The 27,253-nt window shown below is 50.0% G+C and overlaps 1 protein-coding gene across 10 annotated transcripts in view; it reads right to left on the reverse strand.

The window, feature by feature from the left end:
- The window catches only part of MVB12B (multivesicular body subunit 12B), a 59,953-nt gene extending 33,496 nt beyond the window's left edge, over window positions 1-26,457 (reverse strand). Inside the window, exons 1-7 of one of the 10 annotated variants that reach the window (XM_048325204.1) lie at window positions 26,418-26,457; window positions 21,486-21,571; window positions 20,324-20,446; window positions 14,873-14,980; window positions 11,761-11,857; window positions 8,809-8,938; window positions 8,392-8,514 (exon numbers count right to left, since the gene is read on the reverse strand). In XM_048325204.1, the coding sequence (XP_048181161.1) occupies window positions 8,392-8,514; window positions 8,809-8,938; window positions 11,761-11,857; window positions 14,873-14,980; window positions 20,324-20,437 (572 nt within the window). In that variant the 5' untranslated portion in view covers window positions 20,438-20,446; window positions 21,486-21,571; window positions 26,418-26,457. The other 9 variants (XM_048325202.1, XM_048325203.1, XM_048325210.1 and 6 more) reach the window with 9 other exon arrangements.
- Between the last annotated feature and the right edge of the window lie 796 nt (window positions 26,458-27,253).

Consider the following 27,253-nt stretch of genomic DNA (forward strand, 5'->3'; position numbering starts at 1 on the left):
TTCACGTGCAGACGAAGGGGATTTGAGGTCTGTGCACATTATGGCCACTTTTTGAACATTTTTGGAGAGAAACTCACATAAAACAGGCCCAGGAATGCCCAACAGTTCCAAACCTGTTATTAAGAACTGTCTGCAGGAAGGTGATGAACTGCTTTTGAAGTGAGGGGGCAAGTACTCATAAAAAGGAACAGAGGATCACAAGGGGAAGTGCCAGATATCAAAGGATGCTCCATAATTCATATAAAAATACCAACAATGCACAGCAAAAGTCCAATGGTAAGACGGGCTTTGGACTCAACAGTGGTAGTCTGGGGTGGTACAAGTGTGACACCCAGAGCAGCATCTGAACGGTCAGGCAGAAAAGGTTGATTTTTTTCACAATGACCTTCAGAACACTGCTGCAAAACCTGCAGTCTCATGGAAATACCTTTCAAAAAAAAAAAAACCACCAAAAAAACCCCCCTTACTTCCCATAATCAGTGATCATGCAAAGATCGCATCTCATGAAAAATTGAGAACAGAACAATTAAATTTCAAGCTGTAGAAAGCTGAAAGCACACCTAAAGTGAGTTAATATCAGGCTGCAGCTCTCAAGAAATGTAATCCAACATGAAATCTTTGCTCATGGAGACAGGAAAAGGCACATTTCTAAGAAAGAAGCTGCTGGGGTTCTATGAACTGACATCAGAGGACTTGGCAACCACCCCCTCTACCAGGAGGCATCTCCCAGGCTGCAGCTCGCAGCCACTGCCACAGCAGGCATCTGTGGTTCCAGCAGTGGCTAGATCCCAGCTACAGTATTTATTCACAGCCCTTAACTTTGACTCTGTTGGGGCATTGAGATGCCAGAACACCTACCTCATACTCCAAAGAACTGCAATGAAAACCTAAACTGCAAGGCAAGAATCACCTCGGGTAATGGACTTCATTCCAGACAATCTATTCTAATCGTGTAAACCAAATATTTAAATACTTTCTAAAACCTTCCTGACCCTTTCCCTAAAACAAGCAACATATGGACTTTGCAAGCATTTCATCTCATTCCAAGCTACTAAAATATCCTGTTTCCTAAGAGTCAATGAGAACTGGGGGTGCCAGATTCAGATTTTATAAAAGCCCAAATGCAGGAGAGAATGAAAAAGAGAGTGAGCGATTCTTTCCACATTCAGATCTCCCCATTTAACTTTCCCAGCTGTAGGAAAGGAGGAAGGCAGTGCACACTCCACACACAGCCCAGCGGGTGCCTCCGCCAGCCCCCTCCCCAGCCCCCTGCCCCACCACGGGGACGTGATGCTGCGCGCCTCTCTCGGACGAGAGCAGTCACCGGCCGAACGCACAACCCGCGGCGATGCTCACACGATCTACTGCAGACCAGCTACCCAAAATGTAAGGCCTAATGCAGGATGAAGCTCCTGCAGCTTCCTCTACATGGGGATTAATTCAGATCAGAGAACTTGAGTAACTAGGACAGAGCAGCTGCCAAACAACAGAAAAAAACCCAACAAGTTTAATTTATGCCACTTGGAAGTCTGAGCTGCAGCCCATTAAATCCTCATAGGCAGAGGCTGCATCTAAGAACGGAGACCTCGCCCTGCAAGCACGAAGTGCTTATGAAGTGGCTGTCTCAGCTGAGCAGCGCCGTGTCTCGGGAGGCTGCGGCGGCAAGCATGCGGCTTTCACATCCTTCACAAGCTGCTCTCCAGAGTCAGGAGTTTTCAGATAATGAAGCAGTAGGGAAAAATTGCCAAACAGCAGAAATACTCCAAAAAGATAAATTACACATGGTGTAAGCTTCCTTGGTTAGGATTTTAAATTCTGTCAAATTAATCAGCACAACGAAGCCCAGGCCCACAGGCCAGACTCAAAGCCCCTCTCAGAGATGATCCTCTTGCTGGGGATGGTGGGGGGCTGCTGCCCAGGCAGACCCCACCGCCCTGGAGTGCTGCAGGCACAGCCCAGCCCCCGGGAACATCGGCGCGTCCCCTGCAAAACCCGTTAAACAAATATTCCACATAAAGACTCATTTGGGAAGAGCACATTGTCAGCACTTTGCCAGTAATAAATAATGACAGTCCAAACACTTTACTAAAAGCAATAAACTCAAGAAGTGTTTTGGAAAATGGTGAAAGTGATTGATTTAAAGGAAATATCTGAACACAACCACATGCACTTCAGGGTGAAAGCACAGATTACAAATCAGCAGTGGCAGAGATCATATTAAATAGCAGACAACACACAAGTTTTAGGGAAAAAAGCTCAGTTTCCCTGCAGGGCTTATTTAACAACCCAGAGCACAGCTTCTCCAAATGGATACCTCCGGTTTGGACTTAACAACCCTATGCTATGCCCCAAAGAAAACATGCCTCCAGAAATACTGCTATAGCAGGAACAGTGCTCTTTACAAAGAAAAATGACTCTAAGAAGATTGAAGCCTCTTCACTCAGAGCACTCCACAAATTTTTCAGTGCATCCTCAAAGTCAGCCAAATCCATCAGGCTCCTTCTAATTACAGTTCACGGCTTTCCTTCTTAGCTGCTGCAACAGACTCTTGTGCCTGGAAACCAACTGTATTGTTTAAACATTTTTTCCTAATCATCATTTTCTACCACTAAAACACACTGGACTGTGACCAATTTTTGCACGTCTTCATCCAGCTGAGCTGGACGCAAGCCACATGGTCAGTGCCGTTTCATAACAAATCCTTTATGGGAACCAGACTCTGGAGAAACATGTGCCAGTCCCCCTCAGCCACCCAAATCATCATGTTCAGATCTGCACAGTCTATACATATCATGGGCATTTCATCCTTACATTTTGTTTCTTACCATCCTCACCAGAGAGGATCCATGGAAACACTTCCTCCAGAGGCTTCAACTTACTGTTTCAGTCTCACAGTGTTTTTAATCCATTGCTGCTGAGATGTGACCTCAGCCCTTATGACACCCTTGGCTTCTGGTAAGTATTTAATCTAAAAACTACGAATGCTGTGCTGTGTTTCATGATTCAAGTGATTTGAGCATTCAAGCCACATAATATTTTCAAAATATAATAATTAATAACTACTTTTTTTTAATGGATCTTATAGGTATTTTCCAGTGCAAAAGATTCTACACTTAGTTGCAAATCAGAAGGTGGTTTTACTTTAGAGCTCTCCTGATGAAACAGATTAAAAAATGCAACTCCATCAAGAAAGCAGCACTTTGCAGAAAGGATACCACTGGCAACATTTCTCAGAGCAGTTTCCAGTCACACCAGAAACATCTATCCCTAAGTACTCCTTATCTGGCAGCATTTAGGTTCCGATGAGGGATTTAAGGCAGATCCCCACTGCTCTGTGGAAGCATCCTGGCCCTCACACCACCAGCAGTGGCTGTCCCTGGGCAATGGCAGGGCTTGGCTTCTCTCTACACCAGAGCAGAACAGCACTGAAGCCCTGGAACCTTTTCCCTTACAGATGCTTCATAAAAATATATTTTAAAGAACTTAAAGAAAAAAATTATTATAGCTATTTCTAAATAATAGGGTAGCTACTTAAAAAATAGGAAAGGCAGAAGGCTTCCCTTCCATTACCACACTGCACAGAGTCAGGCTGGTGCATCCCAGCCCCAGCTTGGGTCTCCACATCAGCTTGTTGGTGTTGCTTTATGACCTGCCTCGATTGCACATCATCAGCCTGCAGCAGAAAGCCACAGAGTGATCCCTTCCCAAGCTTACACCACCAATTTCAAACACCGTTAATAAATCAATTTGAAAAATCAGACTTCTCTGCCCAGTAAAGAAATTCTTACATTCCTCAACATGAAGCTCCACTGGGAGCAGAGAACAGGAACAAATTGTTTCCTTTTCCTAAGGAGGGGCCAGCTTAACTAGTGAAAAGGTAACTCAGAAGGAGTTCAGAGAAAAAAGGGAGCTCAGAAGGAAAATTCACACATCTTGCTCTTATTCCAGACATTTAAGCAGAGCAGTTGCTCTCTGTGAATCAAAGCCAGAGCTGCACTTCCCTGGTGTAGTGCTCTGCCAGCACAGCGCTTGGACCCTGAGCACTTGGTAGCACACACTGACCTGCTCTGAGCAGGGAGGGAGGGACCCACAGCTGCCAGGGCTGAGGTTTTCAGCCACATGGGTCATGCCGGAGCCACGGGCTGGCCCCAGGCCGGGCGTGGCACAGCCGCTCTGCAGGGCCCGGGCCCCAGCGTGCGGCAGGACCAGGGACGGGAGCACACGCTGCTCTGTCCCGGCCATCGTGCCCCAGCTGGGGCAGTCCAGAGGGACCAGCACCTCCCCTGGGACCGGCCAGCATGGGGCCTTGTGGCCACACAGGAGCTGCTGTGGAACCGGACGGCTCCAGCCAGGGCGGTGCGGAGCACCTGCTGCACAGACATCCCGGGACGCAGCCAGAGGGGCTGTGCCCTTCTGAACCTGCACACCCACTGCTGTGCTAACACACAACAGGAATGCAAGTGGATTGCAGCCAGATCTTCCCTCTCCGGGTAAATCATTAACCTTTCAGATGACAGCCTCACAAACCAAATGACTGAACGATTCCCAGGGTCAGTGCGAATCTACGTTTCCAAAACCTCACATCAACGAGTGGAAGTTGTGACTGAATCCTGGTCTCTCCAAGAGGAAGATTAAATGCCTGTGACACATCATCTGCAATCAGAGTGCTCCTTTCCCCAAAGTATCCATCACAGATTGATAACATCCACGCAAAAGTTAAGTGCAATTATGTCTGTCACTGTAAAACACACTTCAACAGCACTGACTGACATCTTGCTTGCAGCTGACAAACTCTGAGCGGGCTGTTTGAGTGACAGTGGCACGGGCTCCTGCTGCACCTTGGGAAGGGATGCAGAACGTGCTCCCAAGCCACAGAAGCCACCCAGGCTCACAGAGCACCACAGGAGGGATGGAGCCACCACACAGGCAGCTGCAAGGCAGAATGGCTCGCGGCTGACTCTGCGCGGACTCACAGCAGTCAAGGACTTGCTCCCAAAACGCTGGAACCAGACTCGAACAGGAGAACGTCACCCACAAATCCTGCTCCAGCCTCCTCCAACAGAGTCTGAGGCATGGCAGAGCTGAGCCCTGAGACACTGCTCAAGCACTCGTGACATGGGCTGTTCTGCAAGTCCCCAGCCCATGAACTGGCAATCATGGATGCGCAGGCTGGGTGAAGCAAGAGTGTGCCAAAGGTCAGGTGAGTTACCTGTAACCACCGCCTCTTGGGGGAGAAGTACCTCCCTGCTCCCCAAAATGATGGCTGCCATGCAGCACAAGCCTCGTGCACAGAGCAGAGGTACTGAGGGAAGTGACATCAAGCTCCCTCCTCATGGAACTCGAGCCTACAAAAGCCATCCTTCAGAAGGCAGCAGGATGGGAACCTGAAAAAGCATTTCTTCAGATGGCCATTAGTGCCAAGAAGCTGTCGCAGGAGTTAGAGAGAAAAGACAGTAAAGGAGCCTGATGACCTGCACAATGGCACAGCCATGCTCCATGGCACAGCATGCCACCCTCACCAGGACGTGCCAGGGCTGCTGCTAGAGGCCATTAAGCCAGATGCCTGCAGTAGAAAACACAAAGGAGAAGAAATAGCTGAAAAATACCATATGCAGTCCAGCACAACTACCAAACAAAGCCTCTCCTTGTGCAGCCCAGACTGTGAGCCATAACCCTGTGACACGAGCAGCAGAAACAGCACTGCTGATGTGCACCAATCTGTGGAGGTCACACCTCTGATACATGACAACTCTGATGGGCCACCATCCACTGCCATCAGCACCTTACACCACAGAGCAGAGGGGCTAGTGCAGAAGTAAATATATCCCACAGTAAACAGTCCTTCTACTTTAGAAGGCTTAGTTGTACAGAAGGGTTTGGTTTATATCCAGTGTTAGCAATTGTTCCAAAGCCCCCTCTTGATTCAGAATTATTCTGTAATGCAGACAGCAACTGAAGAGAGCAGCTGAGATATCTGACCAGCCCAACAGCAGACTCTCTGCAGTGCTCCATGCAGCACTGCTCACCGATTCTCCCTCACTACTGAGGCAGCGTCAGAACAACTCACTGCTATTCCTGTCAGGATATATCCACATGGAATAAAACAGCAAACTGGCTGCCATTGTAATCTCCTCTCTCTATGGTGACGTGAAAATAACAGATTACTTGTGACCACAATCTTCCACAAACACTGTGTTGAGTAACTCACCACACTGCTGATAGTGTTAGAAGAGGCCTTCAAATTGTCTTGTGTTCCCTGTAATAATTAAATATTTTCAGGATGCACCTTTATATATATTTCTATTTCTTAAAAAATATATTGGATAATAAATAACCAGAGTAAAAAAAAGACATGAAAGATGCTTTGAATGATCAGACTGGTAGTGTAAAAGTTACCTGTAAATCACACATGGGGTGTGAGAGTGGAGCTGGCTACCGACAGGTGGGTTTTACTACAAGGCATTAATGTAACATTCAATTATTCCACTGCATACTGGCTGGTTTAACTCAGCCAAATTAGAATACATTTTATATTGACTATTTTGACATTTGCTTTATTTGGCAAGTAAAACAAAACTGATCCAATTTCCTTGCAGCCATTGTAAACCATAAACTGCACAACAAGAGGTTATAAAATATATAAGCCTTGTAAACACTTCTTTTCAGACTGTCACTGATGCTTTGAGCTCTAATTTTGGCCCTGTTCCCAGCAGCTTTGACACTGCTCTGCAGCCTTCCCTGGTCAGCCATAAAGTGACCCTTCCACATTCAGTGATTAAGCACTGCCATTGACATTCTCTTTCTATGATAATTTTTTTTTTTTATTACTGTGGAAATCTGCCCAGACAGAATTTCTTGCAGAAAGAAAATGAAGATCTCTGCTCTAAAATTAAGACATCTTTCTCTCTGATCTCACATGGCCTGGGCTGGCATCTAGCTTATGTCCAGCAGAGCTTCAAAATAACATCTCATGTCCTAGTGGGACAGCCTGGAATCTCCAGAAAACTGCTGGCTTTTCATCTCTTTTGCCTCCATCTCTGAGAAGCATGACAGCATCTCTGCCTGCAGCACACCTGACAGTACAGGACAGCAAGCACTGTGCCAGGGCATGGCAAGTGACCAAGCAAAAGTCTCAGTGAAAGAAACACCCAAATGCTTTGCAGAGCTCAAAGAGCCACCACAGGACAGTGGATTTCAGTCTGGGTCATGGGTGAAGGCTCAAATGTACACACCTGCCTTAAGGAGGTACCTGATAGCTTTCTGGTGAACACATTGCAGCGGTTTAAAAGCGTAACTCTGAAATGACCTGTAAATCAAGAATCTAAAGGACGTGAGCAATTTCCACCCATGTGATACAATGACCTTTGTACACAAACTGGACCCTGGAATTCCTCTCTGCTGTCTCCTTCGAAATTCTAGTTCTCACTAGTTACTGTAATAGTGTAAAGGTATCTGCAGTGTAGAATATGCCTAGTGCAAAAATACACGTACCCTTAAATAAGCAAAAGCCCAAAGTGACCCGAGGAGAACGTGCTGTCCCCTGGCAATGGCCCAGCCCAGTCTATGAGCCTCTGCAGCAGGAGCACAATTCACACTGGGTGCTGTGCTTTCAGAGTGACGTCAGGGGTGCAAAGTGCTCAGTTTAATCACTGTCTGGGCTGGTCTGTTGCTTAACAACACTTTTTGTCCAGAGTATCCAGCAAGTAAGCTCTCAGTACAGGACTACTGATACATGAAACTGTATGCACCAGCACATCTGTTTATACACACACACAAATATTGTCTGTCATACAGGGAGAACAGCCTGGACAGACACCACTGCTCAGCAGTGCTGCTCCCATCAGTCACTGCAAGATGAGCATGCTGCTGTGCACACTCATGTCAGCTTCATAACTGGAGCTCAGCAATTGGGTTCAAAAAAATAAAAAGCCAAGAACCAGTACTTCAAACCATGAATGGACTGATCCCAGAGATGAGCAAAACCTGTTTCCCTTATAAAATTTGTAGAGACACTTCTCCCTTCCTCTGGTCAAGGAGAACAATCAGCATGGCTGCAGCTCTGGCACACCCTCCTGAGCTGACCCACATGTATGTGTTGGAAACCACAACATCCTGCATAGTTTGAAGCAAAGGAAAGGTACACTTTGCTGTTTCCCTTCCTCTGAAGGCTTTTTATTTTTTTCTGGCAGCTTCACCCATTTTTCTTTACAAAACAACAAGCAAAGGAACTTCCAGCAGGCAAATACTTCAACAAACAGCACATTCCCTCATCAGATTGTGACACAATCATTCCACACCGATGCAGCACCCTGGTCTTGGTTTCCCAGGCAAGGTTAGTAACCACAAGACATGCAGCATCAAGCAGAAAGAGCTGGAATGCAGAAAACCTACCTTGGCAGGTTGGGAGCGGGTGTCGAAGCTGGTGCTGGGGCGGGAGGAGCCGCGGGCTGTGCGGAGTCGTGATTGCGGGGCACTCTGCCCATCCGATACCAAATACCCATGCTGTTCAGCTCCCTGGGGAACCAACACAAAGCATCAGTGCTACAAACAAATGCTGCACACATGCACGAGCAGCGGGCACTGATGTGTTTCACAAACACCTTGGTCAGTGAGAACAAGAGTAATTAAAAAAAGGGGGGGGTGAGTTAATTCGCACATGAAACTCAGTAACACTTGTACTTACTTGGACTTTTCTAATGATAAGCTTCAGCTCTTACAAGCTACTACTTGGTAATTACAGGAGCATTGGGTGCCTTGCTTTGCTCTAATTGCATTCGTGCCAACAGCTTCGGAGCGCGGGGTACTTACCCTATGAACGTGTACTGAGGAGGGGCTTGCTTAGATCTCCCCAGGATTCGGATATCGCAGATCGCTGCCTCTGTAGAATCTCGAGGGATGAATTTAATGCACAGCCTCTTCTTTCTGAAAGCTATTTCTTCTGCAAAAACAACCCAGAATACAGGGTGGGTTTTATGCAAGATTAGAGTATAAATGTTATTTATAGACTCTCCAGATATTAGGCAGATAATTATGGCAGAACTGGTGCCAAAGAACAGACATATATCAACAAACCAGTCAGTGCAGTGCCATTCAGTGAGGATTGTTCTGTCAGGAGATGTGTTATTGGCACTGCAATAACCAGATCTCCTCCTGCCTGCTGCAGAGATCAGCTCCCACGTGTGCCCCGGTGCTGCCCCACAGCACAGAACAGCAGGGGACTCTGCCAGTTCTGCATGCCTCTCGCACTCCCTTGCTCTTTCCCAGGTAATGTTTGCCTTGCTGGCCTGGACAGCCATATCTAAACATTCCTCCCACAAGCACTGCCTCTAGGAATGTACCTGGAATCTTCTGATACAACCAGTCAGTTCATTCTGCTACGTGCTTCCAACCAGCTACTTCCAACCCACTGTGAGGAGGAGCAGGCAGAGCCTGCCGTGCAGAGAGGTTGAGTGTAAGAGCTGTCTGTCCAAATCTCACACATCCCAAGTGTTAGTGACATCTCCTGATCAAGTCAGCAGGCACAGAAATTATACTCCCAGCATGTTTGCCCTGGTTCTTTGTAAGGACAAACCAGATTCACAAGGCAGTAACTGCCAGGACCTCCCACAAGGCAGCTGTGCTGCTCTGACCTGTGCTCTGGGTGGATGAACGCACTGCACAGCCCTTTCTGCTATGTGTCACAGAGCAATTCCACTTATTTCCATGTTATCCATCACAAAAAACTCAAGCCCATCAGAGTTAAGGCTTATCCATATAAAGAATTCACAGACCTTCAGGCTGTTTACCAGCATGCAGACACAATCCACAGCCAGCTCTGGTGCTGTCTGTGACCACAGCTGGCACTGGCACACAGACACGGATTTGGAGAACAATGCTCCATCTCATCCTAAGGAGGCTCAGGGTGAGCCAGGTGAGGTTCCTGTTTGCATGCAGGCACTTGGAAAGCAGAACAGAAGTCTACTGATATACTGAAAATCTAAAGAGCAGATGCTGAATGAAAATCTAGAAACAACGAGCAACTACAAACAAGTGCCTGCAAAATAAAAACCCTTCATCTTAATATGAATAAATACCTTCCAACTTAAAAGATGCTGTCACTTCAACAGATGGTAAGCAGCCCTGCCTCCACAGGCTCCTCCTGTTTCGTAATCCGCACCTTGGGAAACAGCAATGCATCCCAGCCTCTGGAATGTGCTGCTGCACTAGCACCAATAACCTACAGACAGTGTGAGGTGTGCCAATAGAGCAGCTGTGCATGCAGCTTGCAGTTACAGTGCTGTTTTTAGAGATGGTAAATACCTGCATCCCTGAAGTCTAGTCTTCTCCTGCTTTGAAAAAGTAGGGCTTCTGTTTGAAGCACCTAAAACTGATTTTAGGAGTCTAGGATTTAAATCCTAAAGGCTTCCTGAAAATCTTCTCAGGAAGTACTAAGGAGTACTGTATTACATGTACTAACTGCGAGTCAGCTGCCACTTAGAGAGGAGCACAGAGACACCTGTAACCACAAATCTAACTCTGAACACAATCAGTGCCTCCTATTTGACTTTATCTGCAAGTACAAAGCTGACTATTTGCTTTTGTCTATGTTCTCTTTCACACCACTTCCTTAGTGCAGGCAGTGCCTCTGCTTTAAGGCTGTCACAGTTACAACCCAATGCATTTCAAATTAATGACAAAGCCCCCTTCCACCTTTCCACCAGGACTGTCACAGGAATTGAAGCAGCACACAGTAAGGTCCAGCACTACCAAGGGTGAGCAGGATAAGCCAACTATTCTACCTCATACCACACATGCCCAAGAATTTTCTAGAAGCAGAGGGTGACCTGAGGGAATGGTCTTCAGAGCCTTTCACTTCCAGGCCACAGGTTCCAATCAGAACCAGATCACAGTGACTGAAAACCCATCCTCACGTGCTGCAGCCCCAGATGAATGACTCCCTGCAAAGCAGGTTCATGTAACCCTTTTCTGCTCGTTCCTAGGCTGGATTTCATCACTGACATGCACTGGGACCAGCCTTCTGTGATCAGCAGCTGCACACCGAGCACCAGCACCAGTCCTGCCATCCTCTCACGCTCCACTCCCATGGGGTTTGTCCCCTGGCAGCCCAACGCCCTCTGTGCCTGCTGCACAGCACAGGGCTGCCACCAGACGTGGCTCCAGCTGCTGCTGGCACGAGTCCCAGGGGAGCTGAACACACTGTTTGGGAACTGCTCGCTTAAATGCTGCAGTGAAGCAATTCTACCTTGCAGAAACGAGGATGGTATTCCCCCTGGACACCACACTTGGGCCTTGTCTCAGCAAGCACAAGCATACCTGACCCCCCCAGCCCTACGTTCATTCGCGGTGGGAGATGTACGGTGGGGGGGCACAAACCCGGCGCCACGAGCACAACCCTGTGTCTGTCAGTGGGGATACTGCAACACAACCCCTTCCTTTCAGTGCATTTGTGAACATCCCCTGGCACAGCAGCTCTGCTCCTGCTAGGCCCAGTCCACCCTTCAAAATGAAAAAATAAACTCTCTCTTCCTTCCCCGGAGCCATGGGACTCTAGCAGGTGAGTGGAGACAGACAGGCAGCCCCATTAAACAGCCTGAGGAGGACAAGAAAACCAAAGGCTGTTTTATTGCAGCCCCTACATGTGTACATGCCACCCCAGAGAGCAACAGTGCCAAGAGTGACCCTCTGCCTGGGACACAGCCCTTTTCTGCCTGACCACACAGGCACTGGCAGAGTGGGACTGAGGAATAGATGTCAACTTACGTGTATCAATGGTCTCCTGGATGGGGATGAAGCCTACAGGTAAAGTGTCCTTGATATCAATAAGCTTCATATCAACCAAGACATTGCCTAAATGACTCTTTGGAGAGAGAAAAGAAACAGTTGATTAGGACAATGTCACCAAATTACACCCCAGATCTTCCCCCTGCTGGGTCATTTTATCTGACCACAACTTCAGAAATGGGAAGAACGTACCAAGCCAACCCTTGCAAGAGTCCTCTCTGCAGGAACCAAACAATGACTGACTAGGAGATACCGGACAACTTTCAACACTCAAAATTCTAACACCTCATCCACTGCCATACTTCCAGATCCTTGGAAGCACAACCACATTCTTCCCTCTGAAAGCACAGCAGTTAGAAGTACTACCTTCACCAACTCATCCACCGAGCAGGTCCCCTCAGTTCTTACACACTCTACATCTACACAGCAACATGACATTTCCATGACAGCAACAGCAGAAAGCATTACAGGATGATGGCTTATGCACACATAGCCAAAGTTATTACATGCATTAGCTAATTAGTACTGAATAGACAGGGTTCTAGCTCCAAATGCAGTGCACTCCAGAAGCACAGGCCATTTGGAATTACGAACTTCATTTGGAGTCCATAGGAATTCTGAACTCATGCCCTGTCCTATTAATCAAGGCTTGAAGAGCTCAGAGCTCAATTCAGAGTGACAGTCTCCACAATGGTTTAGAGACCAGATTTTCTTTGCAGTTTTCGATGAAACCAGCACTGCTGCCAATAATCTGGGTTCACATATGAAAGATTTTCACATTTTAGGTACTGCACAGCCTTTATAAACAGAAACACAGTACAGAACAACTAAAATTTCATCCCAAGCCATCAAACCATGTCAGTGAGTTTTACTGTTACTGGTTGCTAAGCACCTACTTTCGTTTTTATCTGGCAAGAGTTTTTCAGACAAAACTGTACTCTCTGATTATTTCACTGAACTACTTACAAAACATTTACATTTGCAGGCTCTGAAACAAGGGGAGGTCAGGTCTGAGTTTATTTTTGGGAGGTTCTGCATTTTACGGTCAGCTCCTCACCAGCAGGGTCAGCACACCTGCAGCCCTGTCCCACCAGACACAAATGTGGCACACATTCTCTGCTCACATGAAGAGGTTGAAGCTGGGCAGCCCCCACACGCCTCTGACCCCCCATGTCCAGGGCATCTTGTAGCAAGCAGTGCTGGATGCTGCCAAGCCTGAATGTGTCAGTTAACATGGTCCTGGCACAGCAAACAGCAGACAAAGTAGTTGCTGCTGATTCATCTTTCATGTTTTATTTATTTAAGCTGTCTGTGTGTTACATCAGTGGCAACTTTCTGCTGAACCACTGATCACTCCTCCATCAGCAGCAGACAGGTAGGAGAGGTGCCTCCAATGAGTTTGTTAGCTGCTGGAACCCTGGGAGTCAGCTCTGCCACGTGCACAGGGGAACAGGGGACAAAGCCCCCCCATTTGTGAGACCCACCATCCAGGGCCTCCCCACACTCAGACACAGCAACGTCCTTATAATGGTCAGATACTGTAAACTGTTGAGAATGATGATTCTGCTAAACAGGCACTGCAGACTGACTCTGCTCTAACCCAGATATCCGAAGTGCATTAACTCTCCTAACTACAACATGCTCTTCAGGAGAAGAGAGTTCCCAGTGTTTTGCTAAACACAAAAGAAACCCCTGAATGGTAAAACTCCCAACCAAAGTGCAGCAACACATCAGCATCCGGGGGAGAGAGAGGAGCCTCTCACTCCCTTCCTCCCAGATGAGGGAACTGAGGCCTCTCAGCCCTCAGATGCTCCCAACAGGGAAGCGCATCATATATTCCACGTGGCCAAGAGGACTGAGGGAAGGGGAAGCTTTTGCTTTAATTCATGCCTCATCAATATGAAGAAGGTAGTCCCAAACCATGCTGAGCCCAGGGTTCCTGCCAAAAGTCCAACAGGCACCAGCTGAGGGTATTTACACTGCCAGCAGCTGCTACTGTCCTGTAATTATTTCTGACAACTTCACATTTCAGGTAGCCACAGATAAACCTAATGTTCAAATCACACAAACCTATTTAATAGCCTCCCTGCCTATTCCAGGGCTACTATTCCTGCAACTGCACATACTCTGGGATGAAAAGCACAATTATTGTCCATCCACCCCAGGAAGTGATATTTCCCATGGCTCTGGAGCTTTACTTTAATATAGAGGCAGGCAGGGAAGCGGATAGAATAAAGGTCAAATGCTGGGAACTGGCAATCCCCAGCTCTCCTGCCAGGACCCGTGAGCAGCCCCTGAAGCTGCCATCACTTTTCTGTTCCCGTCATGGTGAAAGCACAAGTACAAAATGGTACTTCCAGACCCTGCCAACTGAGTCGCCGTGAATATCCAAAGCGCGACCAAAAGCAGGATTACCCACTAGATGGAGTGCATTCATTGCAGAAGTCAACAGTTCCTCCAGAAAAAAGAAAGTTTTCACAGTAGCCTCAACCAAAACCACAGCAGAATGCATGAAGCTCTTGCTGCACAGTCTCCTCTCCTCCACAGAAAGTGTGGGCAGAAAACTGCCGCTAATCAGGAAGTAACTTATACTTAATAGTCAGACCAAATTACAAGAATGTGGTAGCATATGCACAATGTGGGCACATTTTCAAGAATCAGCACCAAAGCCAACAAAGACAGCAAGCTAATCCTGCAATAAAATATCAGTGATGCCCCTGGATTCAGAAACCAGTATTTCCTTCACAAACACTACCTGCATTGCTTGTTTCTTGAGGAATTTGGGTTAGAAATCAATCAGGACCATGAGTGTGCAGCACCCATTGCTGCAGCAGGAAACAAGTGTGAGAGGCTGCTGAAATGCAAACGTTCCCTTTTCTGCTTTTATTGCAGAAGATTTTGTCAGCAATTTCTTTCCACGAGAAACACAGACAGGCAAATATCCTGCCATTGCAGTTTGCCTCCTTACTCACCCGAACTCAGCAAAACGCCTGCTTGAATTATAATTGGCTCCATAAAATGAATCATCTTATGGGTAAGAGCATACCAGGCACAGATGCAAATCATGCAGACACTCAGCAAACGGACTTACATTTTCTTTTGAAAATGATCTGGTGAAGCACAGGTACCGTGTGACCTTGGATTTAAATAAGCCATCTTTCCACAGGTCAGCATCCAAGCCATCTGCTGTTTGTGCAACCTGCAAAGAAGAGACAGAGGGAGAGAGGAGACATGTGAGCCAAGATAAAGTTAATACATGTGCAGTACTTCTTCCTCAGACCTCTCCTAATTAACAGCAGCCCAAACTTTCACAGCATCTCATTAGTTTCTTCACAAGGTGCAATGCAAAGAACTTTCAAGAGGAGGTATAAAAAGAAGTTCTAAAAATGCTGTCTCTCAGGAGACCCTTGACTAAAGATGCTCTGACAAAGGCTACTCTAATGAGGAAACTGCAACTTCGGTTACAGTCTCCAAACAATAGTTTGGAAAAGTCAGCACATCGAGGCATTCATTACCACCCTACACACAAGGGCACCCCGGGCATGCTGGGAGGGTCCGTGAAGACAGAGCACAGAAACTGACCCATCTTGGGACTATTTTCATGGAAAGCCATCAAGGAATTCTGGCTCCCAGGTCAAAAAGCTGCTTCCAGCAGGTGTGGAAATCCCTGGTGACCGGTGGATTTTAGCAGCAGAGCTGCATGCAAGGACACACCCTGAAAATGTCCCTTTCCAATGCAACCCCACATCCAGCCGAATTGATGGCACACGATGGTGGTGGGTAAGGAAACAGACCCTGGACCCGCCCCAGAACACATGCATGTTAAGCATGATGTGCAGGAGAGAATCTCACTTCAAGCTGATTCAAGGAGTGGGCAGGAGGCAGCACCATGTACTGGGGAAGGGCTCTTCTCTCAGCAGCTGAGCACTCACCATGCACTGAGCAAGCTGGTAAGAGCCCTGGCCCCAAAACATTTGTTGTTGAGCAAGAGAGGAGGCAAGAAGGCAAACACAAGGAGAAGGGCAGCAGAAACAAGATTACCCCATCAGACTAACACCCAACTGACATCTCCAACAGGAGACTCCAGCGCAGCCTGAAGCTCCACAGCAGCACAGCTGAACTTCTGCCTAATGCCTCTCAGATGGGACAAACTGCTCCACTGCAGCTCTTGTGAGCCTAATCACACCGAGCGAGCCCTTGGCCCCAGAGCAGCCTGATAACAAAGAGCTGACACTTGTCACTATTTGCACCCGTGTTTAGTTGAGCTGAGACTGTGCAGGGCGCAGGAAGCAAAAGCTGTGTGCTGACAAGGCCTCCGATTATCCCGAGTGCAGCAGGGAGACAAGTGTTTATGGTCTGATCAAAGCAGCAAAGTGCACCGACTGCTCCCCGAATTTTGGCAACTGCTGTTCACAAGCCCCACCTCAGCTCGAACCATTGTACAACACACACAGCTTTTGTGCTCAGGCCTCTGCAAAGAGATATGCCTGATTTTTAAACAGCCACATTTTAGAATAGGATTTTGCTGAATTTTTTTGCTTATTTCAATTCCTTGCATTCAAATCCTTCCTGAACTGCTAGTTTAGGAATATGTAAAATCCACATGCATCTCCCTCCCCAGCTGCTAAGTCAGTCCTGGCGAAAAGATACTCAGGAAACAGTCTGCTTGGGAAAACTGCTGGCATATAGGGATGGTCAGCTTGAACTGCAGACCTTGCGAGAAACAGTTAGAAAGACAAGACTAAGATTTCATCACTTTCTTAATCGACATGGTTCAAGTTTTGTGCTAGCCAGCTATGTTAACATGCCCAAAAATCAACAAGCAGCAACACATCCAACTGCAAAACTGGTGCTACAACTTGCTATCAAATGCCCTTTTTATCTAACCTCTGAAAGCTTAAGGAACTTCACTTACAAAAATACCGCATTTTTGAGGTTGAGGTACATCACTTCAGTTGGTATCATCTTCTCTACCACTCACTGACAGGGCACAGCTGCATCACAGCCGAGGCATCCGAAGGGCCCCCGCGCTGGCACTGCTGCCCCTCTGGAGGGAGGCCTGGCACTGTCACAGTCCAACCTAACAAGGAAAACGCCTCCAAACCTCCAATCAGACCCTTTTTTATGAAAAGCCCTGCCATTCTAATATCTAATATAATTCCAATTAAATCTAATATAATATAATTCTAAATATCTAATTCTAGTTGCCAAACTGCAACAGTTGCAGGCAACATCCCCAGCAACGCACCCTGAGTGCTCTGCTCTTCCTTCACATCATCCTGCTGAAGACTTTTTCCAAGCCTGGAGAATGTAAGCATGAATGAACTTGTCAGAAAACTCATGGGGAAAGAAAACAGAGCAATATAAACAGGAAACTTCTTGCATCACCTGCTGGGCTCCTGCAAGCAAAGGAGAAGTCTCAGCAGCTCTCAAAGCAGAGCCATGCCTAATCTGCATGCCCTCAGGACAGGAGCCAAGTGGGAGAGGCTGCAGCAGACCTGGCCAGCAGGACAAGCACTCTGCAGCCCCAGCTTGCCCAGTCCTTCCTTGGCTGAGAGGCGAGGAACGTGCGAGACAGAGGATACGGCACCTGGCACTCAGCACACAGCACCCCAGGCACAAGAAATGGTCCTCCTCCTGAAGCCAGGGGAAGACACTCCTCACCCATGTGCTACAAACAGCGGACTTGACAGTGACATGCAGTAAGGAAGTGACAGCCCTGTAAGTACAGGGTGATCTACCTGCTGCACAGCAGTCAGAATGGGGCTACTGCTACCACAGTCAGCTCTTTGGCAAGCAGGGCCTTTAAACCTCCTGCCCCACAGGGTGATCTGCCCCTCTGGCAGAGTCAGGGCTGTTCCTGCTGGGTGAGCAGCTCGCTCGGGCGCTGCCCCAGAGCAAACCCCACCACAGAACTGGTGTTCAGCCTGCAGCAAAGAACATGGCTGCACGGGAACCACACCTCTCTCCTATCCCAGGCTCCTGCCTCCCACTTCTCCTCCCCACCCAGACACTCAGTATTGCCAGTTTGGTTGGATTTTCAGGAATCTAAGTTCAGACACACTCTGTATATTTTGGCAAAATCAAGTCTTTGGTGCTTCAGCTGTGAAAGGCCTGGCCAGTCATTACAAGTGCCAGTAGTGGATTTGTTTTCTAAGGAGACACAAAGGCAATAGAGATTATGGACTAACTAAAGAACTACAGAGGAAAAAAGAGCTCTGGCCCATTTGCCAAGACAACCCCCTAGGCACTGCTGCCTGCCAGCTCCAGATGGGCAGCAGGCTGAGCCCTGGGGCTCCATGTGAACCTGGGAAATGGACCTGGACATCTCTAGGCATTTGATTTACACCTGGGATGAAGCACCTATGGTCCTGGAGATTTCTTTTAAAGAGAACGAAAGGGGAAAGGATGTTCATTGGAGAAGGATACAAATGGAAGGGGAACTGGTAAAGCCTATAAATAGCATTGGTATCTCAGGAAGAGCTGGTTACTTCACTGCAAAACTTGAAACCATCAGTGAAACTACATGAGGAAATACTTTCCCATGCAACTCTGAATCCACCTGTAGAACTGAATGCTGCAGGAAGCTGTAGTGACACACAAAGCCACTGGAACCCTAAGGGGACTACAACATCCCAAGAAACACTGCTGTTAATGCTTCCCAAAAGATGAGAGTGGTTCTCCTCTCCAGGGTGCAGTGTGCACCTCTGACTATGAGGGCTTCAAGGAGCACGCTTCTGGGATGCAGCTGTCACAGCTGCCTTCCTCAAGGCTTTACAGCAATCAGCTGTCAGTGTCTCATTAAGGAAACGGCATATCTGCAGAAACACAGATCCCAAGGCCACCCAGGTCTGCACATTGCCCATGTCTCAGAACACAGTTTCTCTGCTGTGCTCAGCAGTGCACTTGCACGCATTCGGCTTCACGCTTTCAGCTGGGCCAGACCAGGTTCCAGAGAAGTCATGGGGAAGTGGCAACCTGGCATACCACACACTGCTCCAGTGCACTGACTCACAGACAAGCCACCCTCACGAACACCCAGGCAAGAGCAGGACAGTCCTGCCTGCCACTGTCCCCTGTCACATCAGCGTGGCACCCAGCACGGCCCCTTGATAGCGGGTGCTGCACAGGAGACAGGACACCAAGGGCGGCTGGCAGCACCCAGGCACACTGCAGGGCTGATGTGGCTGGCGCGTGGCAGCCGTGCTCGGGGAAGGACAGCAGACAGCAGGCACTGCCCCACGGCTGCTCCAAGGGCAGACAGTGCTCCTTGTGAACAGACAGTGAGGCAGCAGAACCAGAGCAAAGGCAGCTCCTCACTGTGCCTGGGAGAGAGCGACCCACATTCACCAGCATTACACCACCACCATAATTGGATTAAGCCACAGGAAGACTCTTTTATCACGTTTAGTTTAAACTGCGCTAGCACTGCAACTCCCCATTAAGCCACAGACAGGCTATCTGGGGTGAGTGCTCTCTCTGCCCAGCCATTTAGGCAAAATGCAATTCTGTTATCACGAGTCTCACACTGTCCCGTGCTTCTTTATCAGGGCAAGCAGCTAATTACACAGCCTGGCTCACACAGATAATGAGCACTTGGAAAAACACAGTAAATGTAAAAACCTCCCAGGTCTTTAAGAAGCCTTTTCACAATTCCCCCCCCTTGTGTCCTTACTTCAGCCTGATCCATTTTACTTCTTCACTGTAAACAAGGTATGCAATGATCCAGAGCTGAAGAGGTGCGAGCAAAGCCTCAAGTCAGCTGGCTTCCACTCCCACCACACAAGCTGTGTGGCTCTGGAAACCCAATGTTGTGGTGTACCACAGTTGGAGCAGGACACACAGAAAAGGGAGCAGATGAACTACAGGCCAAATCTTTCTCTGTAGAGCACTGCAAGGTCAGTATTTTGTATTTCACAGTTTGGGACACTAATCTATGACTAATCCAAGGAACAAGCAGCTGTTGAACAGTGACCTCCCTTTATCTACACACACATTCATCTCTGCTGTATCCAGCTGCCTTTTCCTGCTGCCAGTCTCCTGCCAAACCTTAGAGGTTTGCATTCTGCCCATCAAAATCATCCTTGCAATTTCAGCTTGTTGCAAAACTCTTTGATTCCCATTCTGGAGCTTCTCATCATCATTGTGCAGTGCTGGTATGTGGGATTAAACAGCTGATGAGGGATCCATTTATTTAGAGATATAATTTGTACAATACTTAGGACTCCTTCAGGATGAATGTTACTAGGATTATTAAATTTGCTTGCCACAGTGGTCAGCTATTTCTGTAAACCCCTCCTCCAGAAAATTAAGCTCCTCTGGAGTGGCAAAGATGAAGTGGCACATTTGCACCCACAACCCCCTGCTGAAGGAAAGCACTAAGTGCTGTGGGCTGAAAGATGGGCAGCTGGCTACCAAATGACTTCTCACAGCTCAGTTTGAAGGCAAGTTCTCTGGAACTTGCTGTTCCCAACAAAATAAAGCCACATTAGTGCAGAAACAAAGCATTAGCTGCAGCAGCAGCTCAAACAGCTCTACTTACTACATCATATCCAGTCGGTGCTCGGCTCCGGGATGCGACCACACCAACGCCTGTGATGGGATCCATCGGCAGGTCGGGCAAGGCATCGGTGAGGTCTCGCACCTCAGGCATCATGGAGTGATCCTGGAAGAAAGGAGCAGAATTAAAGGCTGCTGGGCAGCACACCCCAGCAGAAGCCAGAGAACCAAGAGCACACATGCATGCCACAGTGCCTGTGCTGACACACCACAGACGGCCAAGGTAAACACAGGATTAGGCCAGACACACCTTCTGCACTTTCATTTGCTTTTGATAAGAGTGTAAACTTGTGCAATGCCAAATAGGTTTGGAATTTGGGCTGGCAGCCTCTGAGACTTATTTTGTTGCTTCCATGGGCTGGTCTCCATCTAGCAACGACAGGAAAACGAAAGCTCAACCCCTTCCCTCCCAAAAAGAGAACAAATTTCATCCCCAAGTCAGGCTGGTTGAAGCAGCTCTGTCATTTTAAACAGCAAGAAATCTGCTCCTAATGGCTTTAGAGGGAGGTTCCCCATTCACTGTGGGTGTTAAGACATGCTGGGGCTCCCCCATGAGTCTTCAGTCCCATCACACCCCCCTCAGCCAGACCGTTTTCAAGGAGCAGCACAGATGTCTCTGGCGCTGGATGCAGAACCGCACTGGCTGCAGGGAGCCTCAACACCAGGGAGCACAGAGGAAGCACAGGGTGGGCTGGTGCAAAGCAGAGAGGCCTTGAGGAGGCCCGAGCATCTTCCAGAAGAGACACATCACCAAGAACATCAGGGGAGGGAGATAGGCAAAAGGGACAGAAGCAGGTAAGACCAACTAATTTCGGAGGGATGCTGCTGCAGGAAGCAGGAGGAGAGGACAAGAAAGGGGCTGAAACAACTGAGGTGGAGGATGGGGAGAGGTGTCACTGCCTCAGCATGTGGTCTCCTGCAGAGGCAGCCAGTTAAAGCAAGTCTTCTCTGGCTTTCAGCAGGCAGGAATGCCCCAGGAAACCGCCCCCCACACACCCCAAGACAAAAGGGCAAGTGCTTTGTGTAAACAAGCATCACTGTTGCACAGCCAGGCAAGCCGTGAACCAGAGCTGCCTAATTCAATTCCCTCCTCAGAGCAATCAAACCCCAGCATTTCTAAGCCATTTAGACGGCTGGTTACTTACTGCTTCTAGAAAAGGCAGAGGTGAGTACTGGTGCCAGTGGGACCTGGGTTTACACTTCACAATGCCCAGTCTGAACAAACATCGTGCTGCAGGCAATAAAAGAGAGCAAGTCTGGGCCCTATGTAAATAATAATAATGTCACATGAACAGCCAGACCACTTGAGGAGTCCAAAACAACAGATGCTAGTGACCAGTAATGGCGCAGACACCATTGCTGATGAACCAAACAGAGGAGAGAGCTCTGCTTTGGCACCGGGACACGCATCCAGCACACACAGAGCAAAGTGAACCCTCTTCACTCCCAAAGCAGCTCAAACCTTCAAAGCATGATGGTAAGCACAGCCTGAGCCACAGGGGCTCGCCCTCCTCTCCCAGCAGGCTCCCCGTCCTCAGAGTGGGCGAAGAGCATGGGACCCTGCTGCAGGAACACTGGAGGCACCAGCACAGCCACGACAGACCCCGCGCCACTGCCTGCGCCACGCCACAGCTCACCCGGGTGCCTCGCAAATAATGCAGAACCCCAAACATACAGCATGGAACAAACATAATGTGAATTTAACAAAGAGCTTACAATCTGTTCTTCACGAACGTTCTCTGAAACTTTTTCAAGTCACTCTCAACAGTGTGGTGACTTGTTACTACCCATTGGGAGGAGCTGGAAGATAATGAATGCTGACATAAGCTTCTCTTAGGCCATTCTGAACTGAAATCCAGGTAAATTATGGTATTCCCCAGCGTGTTAAGAACACCACATGGCAGGTTCCAACACAGCTGCAGCTGCACTGTGGGGAAGCAGATCTGCTCACACGGTGCCAGCAGCCTCCACCAAATGTGCCCTCGTGAAGTGCCTGCTGCTGAACACTGCCCAGGTCCCGTCTCACCATGCTGGGGCCTGCTGCGGGGAGGGCCAGCTGCCCCGGCAGGAACTGGAGCAGCTGCCAGGTCAGCCTGGGAAAGGCTGAGGACAAGGAGGTCCCAGGCACCAGCACAGACGGGGGGAAGGTGGGTGCTCCAACCCACAGCGTGGTGCCGCAGAGCAGTCCCCCTCAGCCCACCAGCACCCCGTCCTCAGCGAAGGAAGAAGGGCACCTTTGTGGGAGCCATTTGCAGCCCTGCTCGGCACAGGAGCGGGAGGGGGACGGCATCAATCCTCACTTTGTGCTGGCTCACACAAAGCCCCTCTATGGCAGCAGCACTGGGCGTGGGGCTTTCTGCCTCGCCGTGGTGGATGCCACGGGGCAACACGGCACAGCACCGGCGTAGGGCCCCAAGCAGCACCTGCTGCAGCAAGGGCCACCAAGCTCCGTGCCAGCGAGCCTAGTACCTTCCCCTGCCCCGTGCCTGCAGCCGACAGGGATGGCAGGCACAGCACCTGCCCAGGGAGTGAACCTGCTGGGGCCACTGCAGCATGGCCAGGCCCTGCCACACCAGGCCAGTCACGCTGGGCAGCTTCCTGCTGTACGAGTGGCACTGAGGATGCATCCAGAACAGACATGGAGCAGCAGCAGTCTGTTTGCACACTGGGATAAATGTTTTTGTGAACTCCGCACAGGTGAGAGGGGAGTCTCTGGCTCGGCAATCACACAGACCATTAGTTACACTGCACTTCTTCCCAAGGGTGTCAACAAAGTTTGGTTTCTTTTCCATTGCACCTTTTAACTTAAAAATGAAAAAAACAAACAGTGAAAGAGGAGATTAAATTAAGGAGCAGGATTCTATAAATAGCCATATTAGGTAGCTTGTTATTTTAATTCTCTTTAGCAATGTGAGTTTGACCTGCACGCTCACCTACCATCACAGTGGCCGAGCACTCAGCCCAGGATATGGCCTGTCAGCATCCTGCAGTAAGCTGCCTGTGCCAAACCACTCACTGCAGGGTTATTCTGGGAACAGGCCAAACAATGAGAAGAACATTTTTCCCATTAGTTGGGAGCATGCTCCCTGGAAGTCGTTCTCAGCTGTGGGGCCACATCCAGTCCCCAGCACACCCCAGCAGCCAAGGGAAGCCGGATGTGAGCTCTGGGGCAGGAAGAAGTTTCAGAACACTGTGGGGCCGCTCAGACAAAGCCAGTGGGGAAAGAATGTGTCTCTAACAGAAAAAGTCCCCATGCATCCTGCCAGCACCAGCCCCAAGCAGCAGAGCAGGGTGGGATGGTTGAAGGACGAGATGGACAGGATGCACTCTCCGACAAGCAGCCACCATGCTGCTGGCTCTATCCCGAATGCTGCCCAACCCTCAAACCAGACATGCCTCAAGGCAGGAGGCGCAGTGTCCCAGAGATCTTGATGCCCAGCTGCAGCAGAGGTCCTCTGGGACCACCAGTTTCTGGCACGGCCTTCTTCCCACAGCCCGTGCCCACAGTCACACACACCTCCCCTTCTGCCCGCACTCCCAAGTTTGTCTGTTTAGATCCTTTTTGCTTGTTCTCTCCCATTTCCTTTGTAGCTCATCCGCCTTTATTAGTTTATCCTAGGCATACTTTTCTGCTGGCTCCACTGAGGTGACTGACCACACACACTGCTGGGCTCTGGCTGGGACATATATACAGCAGAAGAACCCACTTTCAGAAATGAATGCATTATTGTAATTTCTAGACCATTTTTTGCTCTCAGTACTCCTTTTCAACAAGTTCAAGAGCTGGTGAATACATGACCAGATCAGGCCTTGCAATGTATTTGCCACAGAAACATCATGCTGCCAGCAAAGCGGGTCAAGCTCTGAAGTTAAATAGCCAGGGACGTGGAGGGAGAATGGTCTTATTGTTTCTTCCTCCAGCTACAAGCCCTGCACTTTGACACTGGTTTGCTCTTCCCACAAGCAGAAAAGTATGAGCTAAGGCAAAACTGGAAAAAAAATATCAACTACCTCACTGAGTGCCTGCAGTCTGTGGGAAATAGTCCCATAAACCAAGGCAGACACGCTGCTCAAAGCCTCGTCCGCCTGCTCAGCCTGTCACTCCATCCCTTTACGAAGGCAGGCAGCACTCCTGGCACAATGTGTGCTGCTTCGGAGCCACCCTGCTGCACTCCTACGCACGCCTGCGCTCCCACCGCGTCCGGGAACCGGACACGGCCCCAGCCAACTTTCTATTTCTGTTCATGGAATAGGACATAGTTTCAATCAGAAAAACAGGAGCCTGCAGTGGCAATCAGCATCAGGGCCTTGGAGGCCACCATCACAAACAGGAAGAATTTCAGTGTCACATTTCACCCCCATCGAAGGCATGTCTGGAATCACCCCTGCACACAGGCTCCCATAGGAGACCGTTGCCCTGCACCAGCTGCAGAATCCACACTTTGTGACTGAATGGTATGGAAACAGGAACTTAAGCGACAGAATGAGCAAAATTGAGACCCTATATTGCTTCACAGCACTTCTAACTAGGGACACACGTTTCTGAAGAGTGTCCGGTTTCAAACCAAAATAGGTTTCCAAACACAGATGACCTGGCAACAGGGCAGCAAAACTGAAATGAAATTCACTTCAGTTATTTCTATCTTGCCAGAGGTATGAACGGGTCCCTGGGGGCTACCAGTACCCTTGAGCCTGGGATTTGCTTTGTCAGAGAAGCACATGCTACAAGAGCGAGATGTTGTCTGCTTTATTTCACACCTCCAGAAGCTCAAGATATGCCTTCGTCTAGTAGGGAAGGCTATCTCAGCTAAAAATTATAGGGATGACACTACCAACCTGCCACACAACACACAGGCTCCCTAAAGGATAAATGAGCACATTCTCACTCAGTTAAAATAAAACACAAAATGGAGAAACCCAAGCTTTAGCCTGAGCAGTTACACACCTGCTGACACCCAGCCTGTCTGGTTTCAGTGTTACTGCGACCAAGCTGAGAATGCCCCAGCTCTAGGAACGTGCAGAGAACACCGAAGCTTGGTGTTTGGTGTTCTTGGACCGTTGAAAATCTCTCCAGAAACCTCAGAGAAAGCTTGCAAGCCTCGGTGATGCAAGGCGCGAATACTTAAAGACACAGGCAACTCTGTGTCGCTGCCCTGGCCCGGCTGTAAGAAGTCAGCCAGTGTCACACCTCCAGCCATGCACTAAGCACAGGTGAAAAACGGGCAGTCAGGTAGGCCCATGCTACCAATGCAGCAAAAGACCACACGAAACAGAAGGAGTTTTGTTATTTTCTCTAACCGACACCAAGAAGAATTTACAGTAAATTCCAGAGCAGGTCAAGGTCACTGGGGCTGGTCCCCGAGGGCCGTTCCTGCAGCTACCCCAGCCTCGGAGGAGCCGCCGGGTCTCACGGAGGCCACCGGGGCACTCCAACCCGGGCCCAGCCGCGAGGAGCCCGCGACGCCCGGCCCCGGCGGCCCCGGCGGCCCCGGCAGCCCCGGCGGCCCCGGCCCGCGGCGCTCCCGCCGCCGCCCCGGGGGCTCAGCCCGCCCGCCTCGCCCGGCGCCGCGGCCGTGTGAGCGCCGCCGCCGCTCCTCCCGCCGCGCCGCGCCGGGCCGGCCCCGCCGGGCCGATCGCAGGAGCCGCGAGAGCCCGCCGGGCCCGGGCCGGCAGCGGGGCCGCGGCGGGTGCAGGGACACTTAACTGTTGCCCGTGCGGCGGGCGGCGGGTCGCGGCTCCCCCGGCGCAGGCAGAAGCAGCTCCTCATCGCCCGGCGGAGCCGGCGCGGCGCGGCCCGGCGGGAGGAGCGGCGGCGGGGGAGCGGCCTGCGGGCCCGGGCGGAGCGGCGCGGGGCGGGGAGCGGCGGGGAGCGGAGCGGACGGCGGGCAGGCCTCGGGGCGGCCCCGGGCCCGGGGCTCACGGCGGGGCTCGGGCTCCCACCGCCGCCGCTCCGCGCGCACCGCGGCCGGACCGCGGCGCGCAGGGCCCAGATCCCGCCCCGCCCGGCCCGGCCCCTGCGCCGCCCCGCGACCCCCGCCCCGAGCCCCGCGGTCCGGCCCGTCCCACGGGACACTCACCGCGGCTGCCGCGCAGCGCTGCCTCCTGCCGCTCCGCCCGGCCCGGCCCGGCCCGGCCCCGCCCGCGCCCCCGGGCAGCGGGGCTCGGCCCCGTCACGGCCCCGCAGGGCCGGGGGCGACACCTCGCGAAAACCTCCCTTCCCCGGGAACAGGGCGATGCCCGGTCGAGCTCCCCAGCATGCTCCGAACAGCCCCCCCGGCCCCAGAGCAGACGGGAGGTGCCAGGTGGAAATGGCTGAATAGTTGTGATTTGGTCAATGTAACCTCCTTCTTCCTTCTGAAACAGGCTGCATCCAGAAGATGGGCAGCAGCTGCTGTGGGCTGAGGAAGGGCAAATGGTGTCAAACAAGCTGGTTATCAAAGTCCCTGGGGTTGGGGGGATGAGCGGTTTCAGGAGCTACCTTGAATTCGTTAAGATATTTGATGCTCTGTCTCACCATGGCCTGAAAAACACATTAAACAGATATGGTCCAAAGTGGCCAGGGTTTGCCTGGCTGGGTGACCAGCAGCCTTGGGGTCCACTCACAGCACGGAAGACATCCCGAATGGAGGGTCTGCAAAGGTCTGGTTCTGCTCAACCTTATCACATGCCAGGGTTGAAAGTGACAATGCCCTCATTGAATTAGCAGATGATGTGAATTGCAGCATATCGTGGGACAAGAGCATGGTTCATAGCCATCATTACATGAACCGATCCTGAAGCTGTCCTGCACTGGATTTTGAGCACCTTATCTGAAGCAAAGTCAACAACAATCGTCTGGAGAGCAGCAAGATGGGTGTAGGGGCTGACATCAGTAGCCTTTGGTGCAAGACAGAGAGTTGGAGCTGCTAATCCA

Source organism: Corvus hawaiiensis, chromosome 21, assembly GCF_020740725.1.
Source record: "Corvus hawaiiensis isolate bCorHaw1 chromosome 21, bCorHaw1.pri.cur, whole genome shotgun sequence".
Lineage (NCBI taxonomy): Eukaryota > Metazoa > Chordata > Aves > Passeriformes > Corvidae > Corvus > Corvus hawaiiensis.